Source organism: Acomys minous, assembly GCF_964271855.1.
Source record: "Acomys minous genome assembly, chromosome: 3".
Lineage (NCBI taxonomy): Eukaryota > Metazoa > Chordata > Mammalia > Rodentia > Muridae > Acomys > Acomys minous.
In genome coordinates, this window is record NC_140485.1 from 93,024,611 (window position 1) to 93,045,022 (window position 20,412).

The window sequence follows — 20,412 nt, forward strand, 5'->3', positions numbered from 1 at the left end:
ACCTTGTGCTTAGAACCAGGTTTCTTCTTGATTTTTCCCAAGCGCCACTATCTTACCATGAGTATATAAGCAGGGCAGACTTTCACTGAGGGTTTGGCACCGCAGACGACCTGCTGAAAACCGCGCTGTTGACTGCTGCTGATAAAGTGTCTTTAGTCATTCCACATACTAGAAAATTCTCACCGGCTTTTTCCTCTCATTATTTCTAAAGTCCACTTTCCAAAACCCAAATTTATATTCCTTTGCCCTCCTAAAGATCTCTATTTCTTATTCTGACAAAGCCTATTTTAAAATATGTGTTAAGAATTCTCTGCTCAGCAGGGCAGTGGTGGTAGATGCCTTTAATCCCAGCACTCAGGAGGCAGAGGCAGGTGGATCGCTGTGAGTTCGAGGCCAGCCCGGTCTACAAAGTGAGTCTAGGACAGCCAAGGCTACACAGAGATACCCTGTCTCGAAAAACCAAAACCAAACCAAACCAAAACTAAACAAAACAAAAAACAAACAACAACAACAACAACAAAAACTAATTCTCTGCTCAGCCGGGCGTCTCATTTTGGGTATCTATCTCCTAAAATGCACTAGATATTTGAGGCTATTTTCTTCTTTGTAGCATAAGCAGGTTCTAGGTGTAAACCCTGTAGTGGGGGAGTGTGAGGTAGAATTACGAATGGCACTGGGTGTACCACTCCATGCTCAGCCTGGCCTTCCAGAAAAATGAGAACAATTGCTGTTTTACTGCAAAGAATAAAAATTTCCTTTCTGTTAGTAAAGAAAACACCTGGGATGTTGCTGGGTGGGAAAAGACTGAGTGTTTATTGTAACCAAGAAAACAAAAAGCTGGGAGACAGAACCGCCAACTTCAGAAAAGATAAAGAAAAGAGTCTTCCTCACCTCTATGTTGTTTGTTTGCATGCTGGTTTTGAGACAAGCCTAGGCTGACCTTGAGCCCTTGACTTTCCTTCCCCTAACTCCCAAGAGCTGGGCTTATAACTTTGTCACCATGCTTGACTAATTCTTTTTTACTTTTATATCCATATGTGTGTGTATTAGACAGGATTCTCTATAATAACAGCACTAATAGGATCATATATATAATATAATATATATAACATATTTATACTTATACTATATATAAATATGATTGTGTTTAATATATAATTTAAATATACATAATATATTCATATTATATAATATATAATTTAATGTTATTTTTATTATCTCTGTGTGTACAATGCATTCAGGTGTCAGAGTATAAACGTAGAGGTCAGGGGACAATTTGTGGAGTCAGTTTTTTCCCTCTACCATATGAGTCCCAGGGAGCAAAGTCACTCAGGAGATCTAAACATGTTACTTTTTATACATACACAACTGTGCTTTCCTTCCTTCAATGCCCACGTATTGACCAATGTGTGCTTTCCAAACAACCCCACATGATCCCTGTGAATCAGCAGCCACAGAGCTCTGTGAGTGCTTCTCTGAATAGACTTGGGGCACCCTTTCATTTGGAGGGACAATCAGCCCTCTATTTCTTTTTTTAAAATATATTTTATTAAATTATTCATATTACATCTCAATTGTTATCCCATCCCTTTTATCCTCCCAGTCTTCCCTCCCTCCCATTTTCCCTTTACTCCCCTCCCCTATGATTATGACTGAGGGGGACCTCCCCCCACATATATGCTCATAGGGTATCACGTCTCTTCTTGGTAGCCTGCTATCCTTCCTCTGAGTGCCACCAGGCCTCCCTATCCAGGGGACGTGGTCAAATATGAGGCACCAGAGTTCATGTGAAAGTCAGACCCCACTCTCCACTCAACTGTGGAGAATGTCCTGTCCATTGGCTAGATCTGGGCAGGGGTTCGAAGTTCACTGCGCGTATTGTCCTTCAGCTCTCTATTTCCATGTCACAAAGTTATTCACTTGTAAGTTTGGGCCCCCTGAGTTCTAAGCCCTGCCCTGGTAGCTTCTCGTCCTCATTTCCCCAAAATTCATAGTTGGGTTTCTCTTGTCATTCCTCAGATGCCTGCATCATGGTTCTGGTAGATTAAAGTCACTCGTGTGCATGGAATGATGCTTATAATTTTAAAACCGTGTCTGATGCAGGCCTGGGAGATGGCTCGGTGGGTAAAAGCACTTACTGCATTGGCCTGATGACCCGAGTTCTAGCCACAGATCCCACGTTATGGTTTCTATTGCTGTGATAAAACATCATGAATAAAAGCAGCTTGGGGAGGAAAGGGGTTGTTTCACTTACACTCCTATATCTATCACAGCCCATCGTCAAAGGAAGTCAAGGTGGGAGCTGGTGCAGAGGCCATGGAGGGGTGCTGCTTACTGGCTTGCTCCCCATGGCTTGCTCAGCCTCGTTTCTTACAGAACTCAAGACCACCAACCCAGGGAGGACACTCCCTATAGTGGGCTGGACCCTCCCCATCAGTAACTAACTAAGAAAATGCCTCATAGGCTTGCCTACAGCCTGATCTTATGGAGGTATTTTCTCAACTGAGGCTCCTGCCTCCCAGATGGCTCTAGCTTGTGTCAAGTTGACATAAAACTACCACACCTTGTGAAGGTGCTATTTATAAACAGTCTTGTATTTTTCTACCACAGTGACTGATTTGGCCTTCAGATTAAATGCAAATCAAATGAATTGCCTTGAGAGTGAACTTTCCGTGGTATATGGATGCTTCCACCTGGAGATAGATAGTCACTGTCCCCTGAATCTGATTGGACACGTGCTGCCCCTGACCCACCTCTGGAGCTTGTCATTGTCCTCCAGGCCATGTGACTTGGCACTGAGTTCCTCTGGGCTCACCCTTCTCTTCCATCCTCTTCTTTCGCACTAAACATCCTTTCCCTCCCTCCATCCCTACAACTGCTGGTCATCCCAGTCCCTATTTCAGGTCACATCTGAACAGTGGGACCCAGCAGAGGCTGAAACATTCACCCTCTTCCAGCGCTGTTTGAACCATGCCACTCCCTGCTCAGACACCCGCGGAGAGCGCCCCTTGCCTTCACACCTTGGCTTCTTGACTTGCTTCTCAGGGCTTTTCTTCCCAAGTAAGATTCAGCCTATTATTCACGCCTCCAGCAGGCACTGCCAGACTTTACTGTGCCCCATAACTCTACTTTGGCCGTTGGGCCTGCATTCGCTTGGCTTAACTTCCTTCAGGCCCTGCCCTCTCCTGGAGTGCCTTCCCTCCACCCAGGCCTTGTTAAAACTATGCATCAAGGCTCACCCATGCCAGTCTCCTTCCCTTTGAACTCCTCAAGCGTCACAAATTTCTCTATACCCTACTGGAGCACTTAATTATAAGCCTGCTTGTACATTGGCGGTTGTTTTATGGATAAATGTCTAAGCTCCTAGAAGCAAAAGTAAGCAAACAAAGTGAGTCTAGGACAGCCAAGGCTACACAGAGAAACCCTGTCTCAAAAAAACAACAACAAAAAAGTAAGCCATCTAGTCTGCTCCTCACAGAGGTGAGTACAAGGTAGTAGGATGTTGACATTAATGTTTAATATATTTTTTATCCAGATTGAGTGAGTAGAAGAAATCTTGCCTGAGATTATGTTGCCTGTTTGTTTGTTTGTTTGTTTGTTTCTGAGACAAGGTCTTGTGTCACTCTGGCTGGCCTCAAACTCACTACGTAGCCAGGATGATCTTGCTTTAATACTCCTGCCTCCAACTCCCAAGTGGTGGCATTGTGTGTTGCCTATTATTATGCAGAGCCCAGAACCTCATGCATACCAGGCAAACACTTGGCTAACATCCCCAGTCTTGTTGTCACATGCTATAGTATTTAAGAGCTCTTAATCTAAGTGGCTGTACAGGCTGGAGAGCTCAGTGGTTAAGAGCTCTTGATGCTTCCCCAGAGGATCTGAGTTCTAGTCCCAGCTCCCATGTCAGGCAGCTCACAGCCACTTGTAACCTCTGGCTTTCATGGGTACCTTCGCATGCGCGTGTGTGCACACACAAATAAATAAATCTCTTATATACACATATTTGTTTGGTGCAGATTGTTGCAGAAGGACTCTTTAGATTTATAGTAACTTATAAAGTTAAAATAGTTTTTTAAAAGGGAGAGAGAAAAAAGGCTTTTAAAAGATTTATTATAATTTATTCAGATTACATCCCAATTGTTATCCCCTCACTTGTATCTTCCTGTTCCCACCCTCCCTCTCTCTTCCACCCTATTCCCCTCCCCTAGACCTCTCAGAAGGGGACCTCCTCCCCCACCATGGAACAACAGCCTATCAGGTCACCTCCAAATAGCCTGCACCCCCTTCCTCTGTGTGCCCTCAGGGCCTCTCAGCTATTAAAAACAAGGAAATCTTGATATTTGCAGGCAAATGGATGGAACTAGAAAGGATCATCCTGAGTGAGGTAACCCAGACCCAGAAAGACACACATGGTATATACTCACTTATAAATGGAGATTAGCCCAACATAGGTGTCCTCTGAGATACTCCACCCAGCAGGGGATCGGGACAGATGCTGGGGCTCAGGATGATTGGAGTCTGGGCTGAGTGCTAAGATTGGTATGGAAGAGTGGGGGCAGTGGAAGGACCCAGAAGGTTCTGGAGACCCACAAGGAGACCATCAAGGCCAGAAGATCTGGCCCAGGCAGGCCTATACAAACTGTTGCACCAACCAAGGACAACACATGCAGTGAACCCAGACCCCCTGTTCAAATCCAGCCAATGGACAGCTCACTTTCCAGGCTTGTGGGGAGAGCAGGACTGCCTTGGTATGAACTCTGGAGCCCCCAAGAAGAAGGTTTGTTAAGTCAGCTAATCCACTTAACAAAGCATAACTTTTTCTACATGGGCCAACCCTAAATGGTAGCTATGGCTACATTCCTGTCACATCTTATACATACCTCTAAATGACAGTATTTCCTTGTGGTTTTCTTTTCCCCACATATCTGTGTCTTTCTCCACAATTGGTTTGCGGGTTTGGTTTGGTTTTGGTTTCCCCCCCAGATTGTGACTGACAGAGCTGGCAACCAATAAATGTCTATTGATCTTGTTGTTTGAAATAGACTGCATGCTGTACCTTGAAAAGTTGTAGTAGGTAACTGGGTGGTTTTGTTGCTGCTGCTGTTTGGTTGTTTGGTTGGTAGGTGTGTTTTGTGTTTTGAGATGGTATCTTGGATAGCCCAGGCTGGCCCTCCTATTGGCTCTGTAGAGGAGGTTGGTCTTGTATTCCTGATCCTCCAGTTTCTACCTCGTAAATGCTGGGGGTTACAAGCATGCACCCCAATGCCAGGTTTGTACTGTCTGTCACCAAAAGACACTGTGTGATGTCCTATGCGTGAGAGACCCAAAGCAGTCAGACTTAGGTAGGATGTAGGATGGCAGATTCCAGGCCTGGACAGCAGAGAGTGGAGACTCGTCTTTAGCCGAAATGCTGGTTTAGTTTTGTACAATGAAAATGTCCTAGAGGCATTTGGCAAAGCCATATGAATATAGTATTATGGAATTAGCTGCTTAAGAACCGTTTAGATGGCAGCGTGTGTGCTGTATGATTTCTACTATGGTCGAAAATAAAACTTTAGAAAATGAGTACCATCTTATACAGACACCATTGGCGGTGCTTGCACAGCCCCTGAGGCAAGCTGGCAGATATTTCTGCTGCTTCCTCCTCCTCTTTCTCCTCCTCTCCTCCTCCTCCTCCTCCTTCTTGTTCTTCTTCTTCTTTGGTTTTTTGAGACATGGTCTCTCTGTGTAGCCTTGGCTGTCCTGGACTTCCTTTGTAGACCAGGCTGGCCTTGAACTCACAGAGATCCACCTGCCTCTGCTTCCCAAGTGCTGGGATTTAAAGTGTGTGTTACCACACCTGGCTAATGCTCTCTTCTTGATGGAATAAGACAGCTGTTTTTCCTGACACATGTCACTCCCAAACAGGACAAGCACAAGGAGGGCTGCTGGAGCTGCCATGCTTGCTGCAGCAGTGGACCAGAAGAATGCCGCCAAACACTAAACACTTTCACACTGCATGTGGGAAAAGTGTCCTGCATATCTCAGACTCCACAAACAAAACAGAACAAAACCAAACTGCCTGTGGTTGCAGTTACAACGTAATGATTATAATTACTGGATTAGATTTATCAGTGAATATTGGTATCAGTGATTTGAGTACTAATGAAATGGATGAATTTTTATCCTTTCTATGATGTGACACCCCCTCATACATTTTTAATAATATTACATGAGATGTGATTTATGGAATATAGTTTACACTTTTCTAAAACACAAAAAAGCAAAATTAAATAAAACTGGAATTAGAGCAACATAAAAATAAAAACCCAGCACTAAAGACAATATACTTTGTTCACCAGAGAGTTAAAAATCAGAGCTAAGCTATGCCTTTCACTCTGCATATTTCTCATTCACCCACATGCAGGATATTTTTTTTTAAAGAGCTTAATATATGCAGGGCACTCTCCCCAAACTACCTGCTTACTATTTCCTCTGGTGTCTTTTCAGCAAGTTTAGTGTAATGTCACACCCCAAAAAGGGCGCACCTCTTTAACCCTTTCAGCTCTTGAATCAAACACACCCTCCCTTATTAGATGAGCTCCTCACGTGAACCGTCAGTGTCTGTGCCTCAGTTCCTGCTGGCGAGAGTGAGCTGCCGGAGGTGGACGGGGCGCTCTGGAAGGTGGACAGGCTGGGCTGTGGTGAGAGGGCCAGAGAGAGGGAATGTGGGCCGAGCTGCATGCTGCTCCCTGTGTCCTTTTGATGTGTTCATAGGAATCGGAGAAGAAGCCACAGCATGGTAAGAAGTGACCACAGCCGTGGTGTTAGCTCTCTATTGCCTAAGACCTTGTTTCTAACTGATACAGAAGTGAGAGACCAATGACATCAATTAACCTCACAAAGTATTTTTCATCTAGAGCTGGCATATTCTTTGCTTTTAATGGGTTTAAGCAATTTTGAATAGAAGAAATACAGTGGGGACCAGCTACCCATAAAGACTTTGGGTCTAAGAGGGAACGTGGTCTGTGCTCTTGTTAAATACATCTGGGTTCTGCACATCCTCCTGTTGGCACATAACCCTGCTCTTCAGCGGACTGCCATGACTTAGTTAACTCTTTTGCCCAGCTTCTGTCCCTGCCCTCTTTTGGATTTCAAAGACAAACTGGTTTCAGCTCTTCGGGGGCAGGGGTGGGGACAAAGGGAGAGAGACATTAGTGGGGGAGGAAATGTTTTGAGTGTCAGGATCGATTTCCACCTTGGGGGGGGGGTAGAAGCTGAAACAGTGTTACACATTCTTCTCAGATGTAGGCTGGCTCTCAGATGTGTCTCCACTGGGTGTTGGCCGCCTGCCGCTCTCCCTGCTTGCCCGGTAACAAGTTATTGTGCACTGCACATGCCTTCCCCAAACGAGATTTATTAGGACACAAAAATGCTATGGGAACAACTTGGCTCCTTTCAACCTATCATTCAAGAAGTGCTAAGAATTCAGATAATAGAGAAAGCAGCTTTGTAAACTTTTAAGTAAAAGGACACTTATATAAAACCTATTAAACTTTGCTCCACCTGTTTAATCACAGAGGCGCGAACACTAAGCCCTGAGTTTGTGATGGGCTTTACGGCCTCTGTTTTCTCTGTTAGAACTTTTACACTTAACACGTGCCTGTCGCTGGTATCCTAGAAACAGACAGACAGACTTTAAAAGTGGGTTTGTGCTTTTAATCTTTCCCTTTAAAAAACATTTTTAAATTGTGAGTGCTGTGTTTGTTTGCATGCACACATGCGTGCATGCACTCAGGCCATACACACATGTGGAGCTCAGAATGTAATTTGCAGGAGTCAGTTCTGTTCTCTATCCTGTGGATGTTGGGAATAGAACTCGGGTCCTCAGGCTTAGCGGCAAGCATCTTTGCCAGCTGGGCCATCTATCTCATCGGCCCTCTTAATATTTTCTAAGAAATCTTAAAAGAGCCAATATCGGGCTGGAGAAATGGCTCAGCAGTTAAGGGCACTGATTACTCTTCCAGAGGTCGTGAGTTCAATTCCCAGCAACCATATGGTGGCTCACAACCATTTATAATGTGATCTGATGCATACTGTTTACATAATAAATAAATCTTTTAAAAAAGAGCCAATATCTTATATTTACCAAAAAAGGAAAAATCCACTTAAAAAAATATTACAAATATAAATCAACCATGATGTAAGTCTAAGAATATCATAGATATGACTCGTCAAAAGGATTTGAAGTTTAATAAGTGAAATTTCTGATGTTTTAGTCAATCAGTGCCCAACACCAGAAGCTTTGCCTCAGCTCAGGGTGTGAATGTTGCTAGGTGAGCCTGGGCTGGGCTAGGGAGAGAAATCAGCCGGGTTGAGCATCCTGAAAGTTGTTTCTGTCTTGACCATCTGTGCTATGAGATTAAAGATACACAAGATACGCACAGGGAAGGGTACACAGCCCTAGTACCCCGCACTACAGGTCTCAGTAGTTAAAATTGAATTTTAATTTGAAATGTTGAAATGGGCAGAGCCTGCTGCCCATGCCTCCAGGCACAACCAGGATGGTACTGAGCAGGAAAGCCTGGGTGTGCAGGCTTGTCTGCCTCAAGTCTGAGCAGGAGCCAGCTCTGCAGAGTGTAATCCAGACGTGCAAGCTGAGGCAGAGAGAAGGCATCTGAGCTCACTGTCTGCCAGGAACACAGTGATGAAACATCTTACTTTCAGAGCAGCATAATTCTCACAGCATAATTCTCCTTACTCCCAGAGGACACATGCTCCCAGCCTCTTCTGCCTTGCCTCAACCCTTCTGGGCCAGGGTAGCCTCATGGAGCAAGCAAGTAATTAAAAAACCAAAAAACCAAACAACAACAACAAAAAACCCTATGTGTTGTGTCTGTGCGAGGGGAAGCAAATCTATCTTCTTGCCCCAGAGACCAGACAAAGATATTAGATGATGTCTGAAAATCCTTACAAGGATAATTTTACCATGTCCGGCCAATTTCAGTGCTGGGTCCAAAAAGTTTAAAGCAGCTTGGTAGTTCCTGGGAGGCTCTCTGGACTCCACTGAACTGCCTCCAGGTCTAAGACCAACGTCATAGCTTCCTCCTTTGCGACTGCCTCAGCTTCCTACAGCACACACTGCCTCTCGGCTCTTTCTATGTCTTAGGGAACGTGTGTGTGTGTGTGTGTGTGTGTGTGTGTGTGTGTGTGTGTCAGAGACAGACACAGACAGAGAGACAGAGACAGAGAGAACAAGAAATGGAAGAAGGTTAGATTAGCCATGTATCATTTTAAATACACCTGTGGTCTGGGCAAATGGCTTTTTGAAATGACTTGCCAATGTAAAAACAAACATGTAGGTTTAGGAGCATCGTGATTATGGGCCTTTAAGAGCATGTGAAACTCCTGATCATACTTGTGTATAATCATAAGCACCTAACTTGTGCTAAGCCGATTGATCTACCTACACCCCGTGAACCCTGCTAGACAAGCTTGGGCAGTCTCCTCAGGTGTGAAGTGAGAATGGTGCCTGTGCCCCTCACAAGGCCATTAGCAGGTCCCAGGCACAAGGCAGGTTCTTAAGGATGGTTACTGAAATCACAAAAGAGGAAAATTAAAAGGCCAATTAGCATAGGACACAAGTTCATTGGCTTTGGAAACCAAAGGCATGCATGTTCCTAGTTATTGTGAAACAGCTTGCATCAGAAGAGCCGAGCAGAAACCTTACGTGTGGGAAATAATGGATAATAATAAAGCAGGCACTGGGGTGATTGGAAACGGCGTAAGAAATAAGATGTTGCCACTTCTTCCTGGTTTCTGATGAACATTCCCTCATCATCAAGGGCAGGACCAGGATAGGGGAGGGGGGTAAGGCACATGACCAAGGAGCACCAAAACCCACAAACAACTGAAAACCAAACCAGAAAGCAAACAACAGCAAATGCTCAGTAGTCAAGATACATAATGCACTCATGCCATATTTAGAAATTTAAATGAGAAGAAATATCCATGATAATGTAGCCAAGTTTTATTTGCTTTTTTTTGTGTGTGTGTGTTTTCATTGTTGTTGTTGTTGTTTCTTTTTTGAGACAGGGTTTCTCTGTGTATTCTTGGCTGACCTGTACTCGCTTTGTAGACCAGGCTGGCCTCAAACTCCCAGCCATTGCCTGCCTCTGCCTCCCGAGTGCTGGAATCAAAGGCGTGCACCACCACACCCAGCCTGTAACCAAGTTTTAAATAAGGGCAAGGATCCACATCACAAAGAAGTCACCATTATCTTTTAAGATATTTATTTATTTGAAAGATTGTGACGCATATAGGTAGGCGTTTTTGCCTGTATGTAAGCCTGTGTGCCACATGCATGCAGTGTCGGTGGAAGCCAGAAGAGGGCGCTGCATCCTCTGGAGTTACAGACAGCTGTTATCCACCATCTGGGTACTGGGAACTGTACCCAGGTCCTCTGAAGGGCAGCTAGTGAGCTTAAGCACTGAGCCATCTATCTAGCCCCAATAGCTATTTATCTGAACTGCTATGATAGTCTATCTCTGCTTTTTCTTATGATTTACCACCTATATGCATACCCCAAGACAACACAATAGTTTTTGAGTTTCTGAATCTCACATGAATGGAATTATATGTTAGAGTCTCACCTATATCTAGGTTCTTTCAATCAACATCATATTTATGTTGCTGGGCGTGGTGCTACACACACCATTAAATGCATTCCTAGCATTTAGAAGGGGGAGGCCTAAGCCTCCCAGATGAGTTACACAATGAGCTAGCTCCAAACCAGCCTGGGCTACAGCGTTAGGCCCCGCCACAAAACCAAACCATTGTATTTAGGAGACTCACCCATGGATAGTGGGCAGCTGAAGGTGCTGCCTCTGTTGCTCTGAAGCACTCTGTTTTATGAATGCTTCACTGTTCATTGATTCATCCTGCTAGCGAGGGTCCCTGGCCTGGCTGTGCCTGGGAGTCATGAGAAACACTACTGTGGCGAAGATGCTCATGCCCGCATCCGGGGACAGCACACACAGACTTCTCAAGACGACTGTTCTCACAGCAAGGTCTTGGGGCCTTCGGGGATTCTAGAGGCATTTTGGGGGAACTTGGCCATGTCCAAATGCTTATGTAACCCTGCAAAGTAAATATTATTTGCCCTTTGCACTCCTCTGAGCTTCTAAGTGTAGAGTCGGGGATCCACCCAGAGACAACATGAGATGCAGTGGCGTCTTGATCTGATGGCCAAAGGATGCCTTATGTATTGTTGGACGACTTCGTCTTCCTCCTCCCTCCTTCTCAGTTTTTGTCTTGATTATTTTCTCCCCACTTTTCCTTGAACTCACGATAGAGACCAAGCTTGTTTTGAACTAAGAGATCCAATTGCCTTTGGCTCCTAAGTGCTAGGATTGTAGACATATGCTACCGCACCTGGCTTTAAGTCTTAACTTCTAACCTAACCGTTGATAGATATAACCTACATAGACAAGGCTCTTGTGCTCCTTAATTTCTGAGAATGTCAAGGAATTCTAAAATTAAAATTTTGAGGACTTCTGTCCTAGGGAGCAGAATTTTTCCACTAGGAAAAATGATTTTTTTCCTTGAGTAGTGACAGCAGTGACCTCCAGTGTGTGGGAGTCTTTTCTTTGCTGCCTCTCCACTGTTAGGGATTGCTCTGTTCGGTTTTTTTTTTTTTTATTTTTTTTTATTTTTATTTTTTTTTAATTAATTTATTCATATTACATCTTGATTGTTAGCCCTTCCCCTGTTTCCTCCCATTCCTCCCTCCCTCCCACTTCCCCCCTTCTCCCCTCCCCTATGTCTGTGATTGAGGGAGACTTCTTCCCCCTATGTATGCTCTAAGATTATTGAGTCTCTTCTTGGTAACTTGCTATCCTTCTTCTGAGTGCCACCAGGCCTCCCCATCCAGGGGACATGGTCAGAAAAGGGGCACCAGAGTTCACGTGAGAATCAGATCTCACTCTCCACTCAACAGTGGAGAATATCGTGTTCGTCGGCTAGGTCTTGGTAGGGGTTCGAAGTTTACTGCCTATTTCACCTTGGCTGGTGCCTTAGTTTGAGGAGGACCCCAGGACCCAGATCTGCCTGTCATAAAGTTCTTCTTGTAGGTTTCCAGGACCCTGTGGGTCCTGTTATTTTATATCGTGTGTCTTGCCTACTCATTTCCCTGGTAACTAACTAGAAACATTTCCTGTGAAAATAACTCAAGATCTGTTTACCGACAGGTTGCAGTCCTTTCTGCATCCTCCAACAGATTGAGAGTAAATACACTATTGTCCAGGGCTGAGACAGGCATGGTTGGCACTGTGGGCACAGCGGATATGAGGCAGGGGCATAGCAGGCAATGATTAATATTAATATAGAAGTGTATTTAATAACACAAACTCAGTGGCAGAAAAGCATACCAAATAGTACATATGAAATGACCTTATGTAGCTTGCTAAAAATGTGAGAGGTAAAGTAGCTATGGCAGGTGTTTGGGAACTTACCTTTTTGACCTTATCTGTGGTTCTGGCTTGCAGATGTTAATGTGTATTTCTTTCATGATTTCACCTTCTTGCTTGCTCATTTTAAGGGTATTGCTTTATAGCCCAGGCTGGTCTAGGACTTGCCATGTGCCGCATGCAGGCTGGCCATGTGCTACCACGCCAGTCCAGCAGCCTTTGGTTATTATGGCTGAGATAATTGATGCATAAAGGGAAGACATCTGCTTGTTTGTGTGTGTGTGTGTGTGTTTGTTTGTTTGTTTAGCTCCCAGTTTTGGAAGTTCCAGTCTGTGGTGAGATGGCTGTCACTTTTCGGCAGGTGGTAAGGCACTATGTCAGGGAAAACAGGACAAAGTGACACCGGTTACCTCTGGCAGCTGAATGGGAAAGACAGACACCTTTTAAAGATCTGCACCCAGTCACCCCAAGACCTTTCACAGGATCCCACCTCTTTAGTCCACTCATGACCTCCCAGTAGCGCCAGGCTCAGGGGCACTCCAGACGCGAACTGGAGCACTGGCCTTTCCTCTTCTCCGTCTCCTCTTTCTTCCCCCCGAAACAGTGTTTTACAAGCACCACATTCAGTTCTTAAAACAACGCAGAGGGCAAGTGTTTCAGAAGAGGATTTGGGGGAAACTAGGGAAGGAGACTACTGTTGGAGTGAGGCTAGTTCCTGGCGGGGCTCCATTAGCCACTGCTGTCTCCTCTTTGCTAGGTGTCAGAGTAAGAGATTTCTAGAAAACGTAGATGATGTTGTGCTTTTGTGACTAGTAAAGATGTAGTGAGTGTTTATTGGCACCAAGCACTCATAGAAGACTGGGGACTTGGAGGCTAAGACTATGTTCCTACCCCCTACAGGGCTCACATTCTGTAAGGAAAGGCAGACAGGCCGCAAGGAGTCCTCCATGCAAATAGGCCTGTAGGGTTGTGTAAAGATGAGTGCTAGGCAGGAAAACAGAGGAGGTTACAGCGATGGAAAAGGAGGTGCTGTTCCACAGATGGGAAGACAAAGGGGGGGTCACGCCTTGAGGCTCTTGTCTTCTACAGAGTCTGTGAATTTACATAATTTGCACACGCAAATTAATACAAGAGTAGATGTGTAGACTTTGTTGTTGTTGTTTTGTTTTGTCTCTTTCTGTTCTGGCCATAACACATTTAAGCGTTCACATCGACAGTGATTGGTCACACTCTTCAGATACATGCGACTTTTTTTATGTGGGTGCTGGGGTCCAAACTCTGCTCCTTCCTGTGCAGGCATTCTTACCTGCTGAACCATCACTCTGCCACCCCTGTGTGTGTGCAATTTTTGAGAGGAGAAACGATTTGATCCCTTAGTAACGTTCCCAAGTTCTCTTCATGAAAGCGTGTGCTTTCTTTTCTACTTTTTTTCTTTCTTTCTTCCTTTTCTTTTCTTTTCTTTCTTTCTTTTTCTTTCTGGTTTTTTGTTTGTTTGTTTGTTTGTTTGTTTTTGGTTGTGTTTTTTTTTTTTTGGACACTAGGTCTTGCTCTGTAATTGGGATTGGCCTGGAACTTGAGCCCTTCACGCCTCCTGTGGACCATGGCACTCGGCTACTTTCCCCTTCATTACCTGGGACTTATTAGCTGGGTGCGATGGTGCACACTGTAACCTTCCTACCCAGGAGCCAGGGCAGGAGGAGTGTGAGGTGTGAGCCACCCTGGGCTACATAGTTAAGTCCCTGCCAGTTAGACTAGGGCACAACAGAGTAGGAGAGTTGCTAACAAGTCAATAATTCCTATTAGAAATTACAAGAAACTTGGGAATTTCTCAGTTACGTTAACACATCGTTGACTGTGTATTCTACTCTACATTAATTGGAAAAGTGTTTTCACACTTTCTAGAAATAAATTCCACTGTTTTCTGCCACCATTAAAATGTGCTTAACCTGGCTTTCTGTTAGGAAGCCTCAAGGTCTTGGAGGCAGCCTGAAGCCACATACACACACACACACACACACACACACACACACACACACGCACGCACGCACGCACGCACGCACGCGCACACACACAGCTAAGCCAGGCCCACCTTTTTGCAGGCACTCGCTCTGCTCATCAGCACAGTCCTAGTCTCTCCCATGTCATTTAGAAATGGACTGTTGGGCTTCCTTAGGACATGCGCTCTGAGACTCCACGAGTGCTCGCCGCGTTGTCACTCTTCTCCATCCTCAGCACAAATTGTCGTCTAGGCCATCCTTAAAGCGTATAAAGGACACACCTCTTAGTACTGAGTTGACCACTTTGTAGTGAGCACATTTCTATTTCCCAGTTTGGCTAAACTTTAATTAGACACTCACTGGGTAGTCATTTAATTATGCAGGCAGGGCACGCACAGAGTAAGCAATACTCAGGCTAGAAGGTCAAATCCCTGTGTATCCTTTATCACACATTTGTGCACAAGGGAGGGAAAAAAAAAACCACCCACCAAATTAGAATTGCATAGCGCAACTGTGAAGCAAATTTGTTCTGCCTGTCAGTTACCTTTGTGACCGAAGGAAAATATTTGGGAGACTTTAGTTTAAAGGAGACGTTTTGGGTTGTCTTCTAATTAGATACTTCTAATTAGATACACAATATTGAGGTTGAGGTCCCAGCCCAGGGAACATGCTGACTTGGGTAACTGGGGAAAGCAATGAAGGTCATTACAAAGTGTGGGTGAGGTTGGAAACCAAGGGCACTTAAAGACGTCCTCCACCCACATGGCCTCTTCCAGGTATCTGTGTACAACCCAGAAGTTTGCATTTCTTTCCCTTTTTCCTCCTCCTCCTCCTTCTTCTTTCCTTCCTCCTTCCTGCCCACTTCTTTCTTTCTTGCCTTCACTCCTCTTTTCCCCTTGTTTTTTTTTTTTTTTTTTTTTTTTGAGACTGCCCAGAACTGACAATCCCCCTGCCTCAGCCTGGAGGGTATATTACAACACACAACCACACCTGCTGCATTTTTTTTCCCCTTAAAGAAAATTCTCAAAGTTATTATACCTACTCCAGCTCCACGAAGCCTTGCTGAAGCCCTGGCGAGGACTAGTGAGCCCTCAGCTGGCCCTGTTGGGTCCCCTCCTCACTGTAGGCCCGGAAGGGAGGGAGGAGAAGGAAGCCGTGGTCAAGGCCGGCATAGTCAGCTTGGGTCTAAGCACTGCAGTCCCTCCCTCTACCCCTCTGTCAGTGCCTCCCTCTGCCTGCTCTGTGCCCCACCCACCCACCCCTCCCTCTGCTCTGGTCAGGGCCTCCCACCGGTCGAACCTAAAGGGCAAGGGGCACAGTCTCTATTCCATTATGGTTGGGGTGAAGTGCACACACACACACACACACACACACACACACACACACACACACAGGCACTCGCGCATTGGGTGGGGCGGTGGCGGTGGTGGTGGGGGGGGCGGGAAGTGAGGTGAGCCAGCAGACCTGGAACACACTTTACACTTCTAACAGTTCTAGAGCAAAGCTCCACCCCAAGAGTGAGCTTGCCTGCTAGCTATTCCATCCCAACTGTGGCTGCACAGCCAGGCTGCACAAGCAAGGCACACTAGTGGGATGCATGCCTTCAACTGACGTACAAGGTCTCATCCCTAAGGGTGGACTGAAATGCCACAGGGGAAAACCATGGCATCAACTTTTAGAAAAGCTGAGTTGTGTTTAGAAAAATTAGTCTCTTTGACCGTGGTCCACCTTCTTACGATAAAGAGAAACCTATGGCATAAAGTAGACGATCAATTATTATTCATGAATTTAACAACCGAATTATTTCATATTTCAAAATATCTCTCTCTCTCTCTTTTTTTTTTTTTTTTTTGGTTTTTTGAGACAGGGTTTCTCTGTGTATCCTTGGCTGTCCTAGAACTCACTCTGTAGACCAGACTGGCCTCAAACTCACAGTGATCCCCCTGCCTCTGCTTCCCGAGTGCTGGGATTAAAGATGGGTGCCACCACCTGGCCATCAAAAACTCTTCTTTTGCGTGAGCAAGTGTCAGTGGCTTAGACAGGTGTAGTAGTCCCGGCGCTTCCTGGGCTGAGACCAGAAGGCTGAGGCCATCCCGGACTATGTAGCGAGTTTCAAGCCAGCCTGGGCTCAAGTGGGAAAACCTGTCTCAAAAGCAAAAGTGTTGATAGCTGTAAACTGTGTCCGCTGCTTTGAATAATGAGATTTCACTCTGTCTCTGTAACGGACCTAAGTCGGGTGAGGTCTGGAGAGGCTGTAATCCCAACGCTTGGGCTGTGAAGTCAGGAAGAGCAGGAGGTTAAGGCTAGCCTGGGCTCCGAGACCCTGTGTCAAAAAATTAAAGCCAACCAATCAAATAAGAAATGACCTGAGGTGCTCGCTTCGGCAGCACATATACTAAAATTGGAACGATACAGAGATTAGCATGGCCCCTGCGAAAGGATGACACGCAAATTCGTGAAGCATTCCATATTAAAAAAAAAAAAAAAAAAGAAATGACCTGAGGAAGATCTTCATCTGAAACTGGAGATCTGCTTTTTATTTACCTTTATTAATTTCTTGGACAGTGTCTAAAATAATGGGCTTTGTCACCACATATCATATATGATAGGTTTGTCATTATACTGCTCCCAGTCTCCATTCCCCTCTTGTACCCCCCGAGGGACCCCAAAAAATCTGGATTCCACATTTGAGAGAACACATATAGTATCAATTTACCTATGACTGGCTTACTGCACTTAAGATGTTTTTTGCTTGTTTTGTTTTGTTTGTTCCATCTTTTTCCTTGCAAATGGCATGATTTCACTCTCCTTTGCAACGGAATAGAACTCCATAATGTAACGCGTATCTGTGTGGTGTGTGCTGTGTGCTGACTTAGATGCCTTTGTGTGTACACCCATGTGCCCGGGAAGTGGCATGTTGTGATTGTGGCAGTTCATAGCAGTCCCTTTTCTGGTTACTTGAAGATGTCTTTTGGGGACAGTGCTGGGGATAGAACCCAGGATGCTGAGCATGCCAGACAAGTGCTCTGCCATTGGGTTGCATTCCCAACTGGGACTCTGCTACACTTCAGAAAAGGGGACATTTAACCCTTTCTAAATGGAAGCTTTTATAATCAGTAGTAACACCTTCATTTGGGACACCACTAAGTATGGGAAGTAAAGAAAAGAGGTACGGACTAAAGTTTCCGCCACTCTGTTTTACAGAACAGTACAACTGATTTTTTTTTTAACCTCAGGATGTGGTTGCTGTTTGGCTCTCATGACATTATTAGAAAAAAACCTGGAGGAATCAGTGAAGAAGGGCATATCACGTGACAGTAAAGGGGTAGAAAAGAAATCAGAAAGTATAAGGTGAAAAGGCGGCAGAGACGGACCGGATATTAAAAGCAGTGACGAATATTAGAAAGAGGCCAGCGAGCAAGTGTGCCCCCCAGGGAGTCCGGGAGGAGAGATGATGGAGCAAAGGGCCAAAGGCCTAACTTGTCACTGACTGCACCATCTGAAGCAGACACATGGGACAGCCCCACATGACGCTCCATCAGAGCCTGCTTCCCACCGTGCCTGCTGCTGTCCTTAACAGCCTTGGGAGAAATCGCTGCCCCGGCTCAAGCGTGATAGCACAGCATCCTTGTTCTGTATCTGAACCACTAAAAAGTCACTGACTGTAGTTGCAGATGCTGCAGAGGCTAAGGCAGAAGGGAAGGCGCCCTTAAGCCCTACAAGTTCAAGGCCAATTTCATCAATACAGTGAAACGCTATCTCAAAAAACCCAAACCCAAACAAACAAACAAGAACTCGCATCCCAGAAATGGCTAAATTATTAAGGATATAGTCTGAGAACAGGAGCTGGATACTATGTAATAGGAAAAAATAAATTTAAAATGAAAAACATCAGTACTTAATAAGTCCACTTACATGGACTCATTTCTTTGCATTACCTGTGCACATACATCAGCACAAGCAATATCAAAAAGGAAAACAACATGACAGGTGAGGGATAGTTTAAGTGTCCAATTCAAATCCAGCTCTGAGGCATATGAGATCTGTGTCTGGACGCTCCCTTGAGTGTAATTTCCTTTGTCTCCACGGCTCTATTGAGATAATTTACAGCTGTTCACTTAGTGTCGGGAAATGGCAATTTTAATCTTAATTCTGCGCTTGGGATGGGCTACATATCAAGTACTAGGCCAGCCAGGGCTACATAGTGATATCCTATGTTGAGGCCAAAGCCAGATCGCAGCCAAAAGAGTGAAAACTCTTTCATGGTTTTTGTGCATTTCTTTCCCCCAACAAGGCACTCTGAGGTTTCCTCTCCAGTTGTGGACTGTTTCTATTCTCTCTCCGTCCCGTGTCCCATGTCCCCTACTTCTGGTCTTCAGTTGGCCGTCACGTGGTTCTAAGATATTTCTTACCTTTAAAGTAATTGACAGGTCTCATTTACCCAAGGCTAGCCTCACACTCTGTGTATAACTCAGATGGCATAGAACTCCTGACCTTCTGTGTCTACTTTCCGGGTGCGGGGATAACCGGCATGTACCACTATGTCCTCTTTTTATGGCAGTGCTGCGTAGGGATGGGACCCAATGCTTAGTTCATGGTTGGTAGGCAAGATTAGTAACTTCCTCAGCCCTGGGTAGTTCTTACTTTTACTGAAGACATTTTTAAACTTTTTAAAAACTTCTTTTTTAAAAGAACTTTTGATAATTGAAGACTAAAGTAGCTTAAACTTCTATTTTGAAGGGCACTATAACTCAGAGGTCAAGATGTGTATAGGGCCCTGGATGCAATTCCCAGTGAGACTAAATAAACAAACAAATTTTAACTTCTCTATCTTTAAACCATACACTAGAGAAATGACATACATAATACATATTTTTATTAAGAAAAAAAGTCCTTGACCAGAACAAATGCCAAACCACAGAGCTGGGAACCCAAGGCGTTATCAAAGTAGTCTGGCTAACCGTTTCATTCAGGCTAACACCCACTTCAATTGTTCCCCCTCAAAGCTGAAGGAAGATTTTATTCAAAACTGAACAAAGGGAGCAGTTCAAAAATCACTATTTTTTTAAAAGAGCCATTCTTGTACACGGTGACCATGTTCTAGAAGGACACACAGGTGAGGACATACAAGATCTCACTGGGCTTCCCTGAGTCAGAACTGGGCTGGATGCTGGCAGTCAAGCTAGGCAGTTAGTGAGCTGGTGGCTGCATCAATTTGCGGAATCCTCTCTTGGGCAGCCATACATGCGGACCACACTAAGTCTTGAGCAGAAAAGATTTTGACTCTGTTTGTCAGACCTAAGCCAAGCTCCTTGCAATCTTCACAAATGCTGGTACCTCCTTGAAAGTGGTACCCATCAGGTGCCCTGCCCTGTTTTGTTAGTGGCAACAGATGCTTGTTGACCACCTCAATCTGGAAATCCCTGTGCTAGTGGCTAGACACGCAGACAGGACATTTTTCGTGCTGATGAGGGACTCACACTAGGAAATGACATGACTTTTAAATGTTGGCACATTTTCAAGTAATGTGTTCAACATAATTTTCTTAGCATTCAAACATAATTTTGGGTGAATTACTTTAGAATTGATGCCAATGACTACAATTAGTAATCTCTTTTCTCTTTCTTCTTTTTAAATTTTAATTATTCAGATCTAATCTAAATTGTTTTCCCCTCACTTGCATCCACCCATTCCTCCGTTCCTCCCACTTTCACCCTATTCCCCTTCCCCATGTCTGTGACCGAGGGGGACCTCCTTCCCCAATATATGCTCATAGGCCAATTAGTGATTGTGATAAAACAAAAATTAATTTTGCATGCACGTCCAGATGTTTGGGCAGACTGGGGTGCGTTGACAATTTATCCTGAATGTTCTGGTCTTCAGCTGCCTGTCAAATGAGGCAACTGCACAGGTGTAGAGCAGCACAAGGCGTCATTTACCAAGTGGCACTTTGCTGCCACACAGGAAAG

The 20,412-nt window shown here is 44.8% G+C and overlaps 1 protein-coding gene across 3 annotated transcripts in view; it reads left to right on the forward strand.

Annotated features, from left to right (window-relative positions):
• Positions 1 to 20,412, forward strand: part of CRYBG1 (crystallin beta-gamma domain containing 1) — a 195,465-nt gene that overhangs the window by 113,951 nt on the left and 61,102 nt on the right. The window contains exon 1 of one of the 3 annotated variants that reach the window (XM_084777104.1): positions 6,605 to 6,781. The exons of the other annotated variants lie outside the window; for them this stretch is intronic. Coding sequence (XP_084633230.1) covers positions 6,779 to 6,781 — 3 coding nt within the window. The 5' untranslated portion in view covers positions 6,605 to 6,778. Of the gene's footprint in view, positions 1 to 6,604; positions 6,782 to 20,412 lie in introns of those variants that run through there. 3 annotated transcript variants of the gene reach the window in all.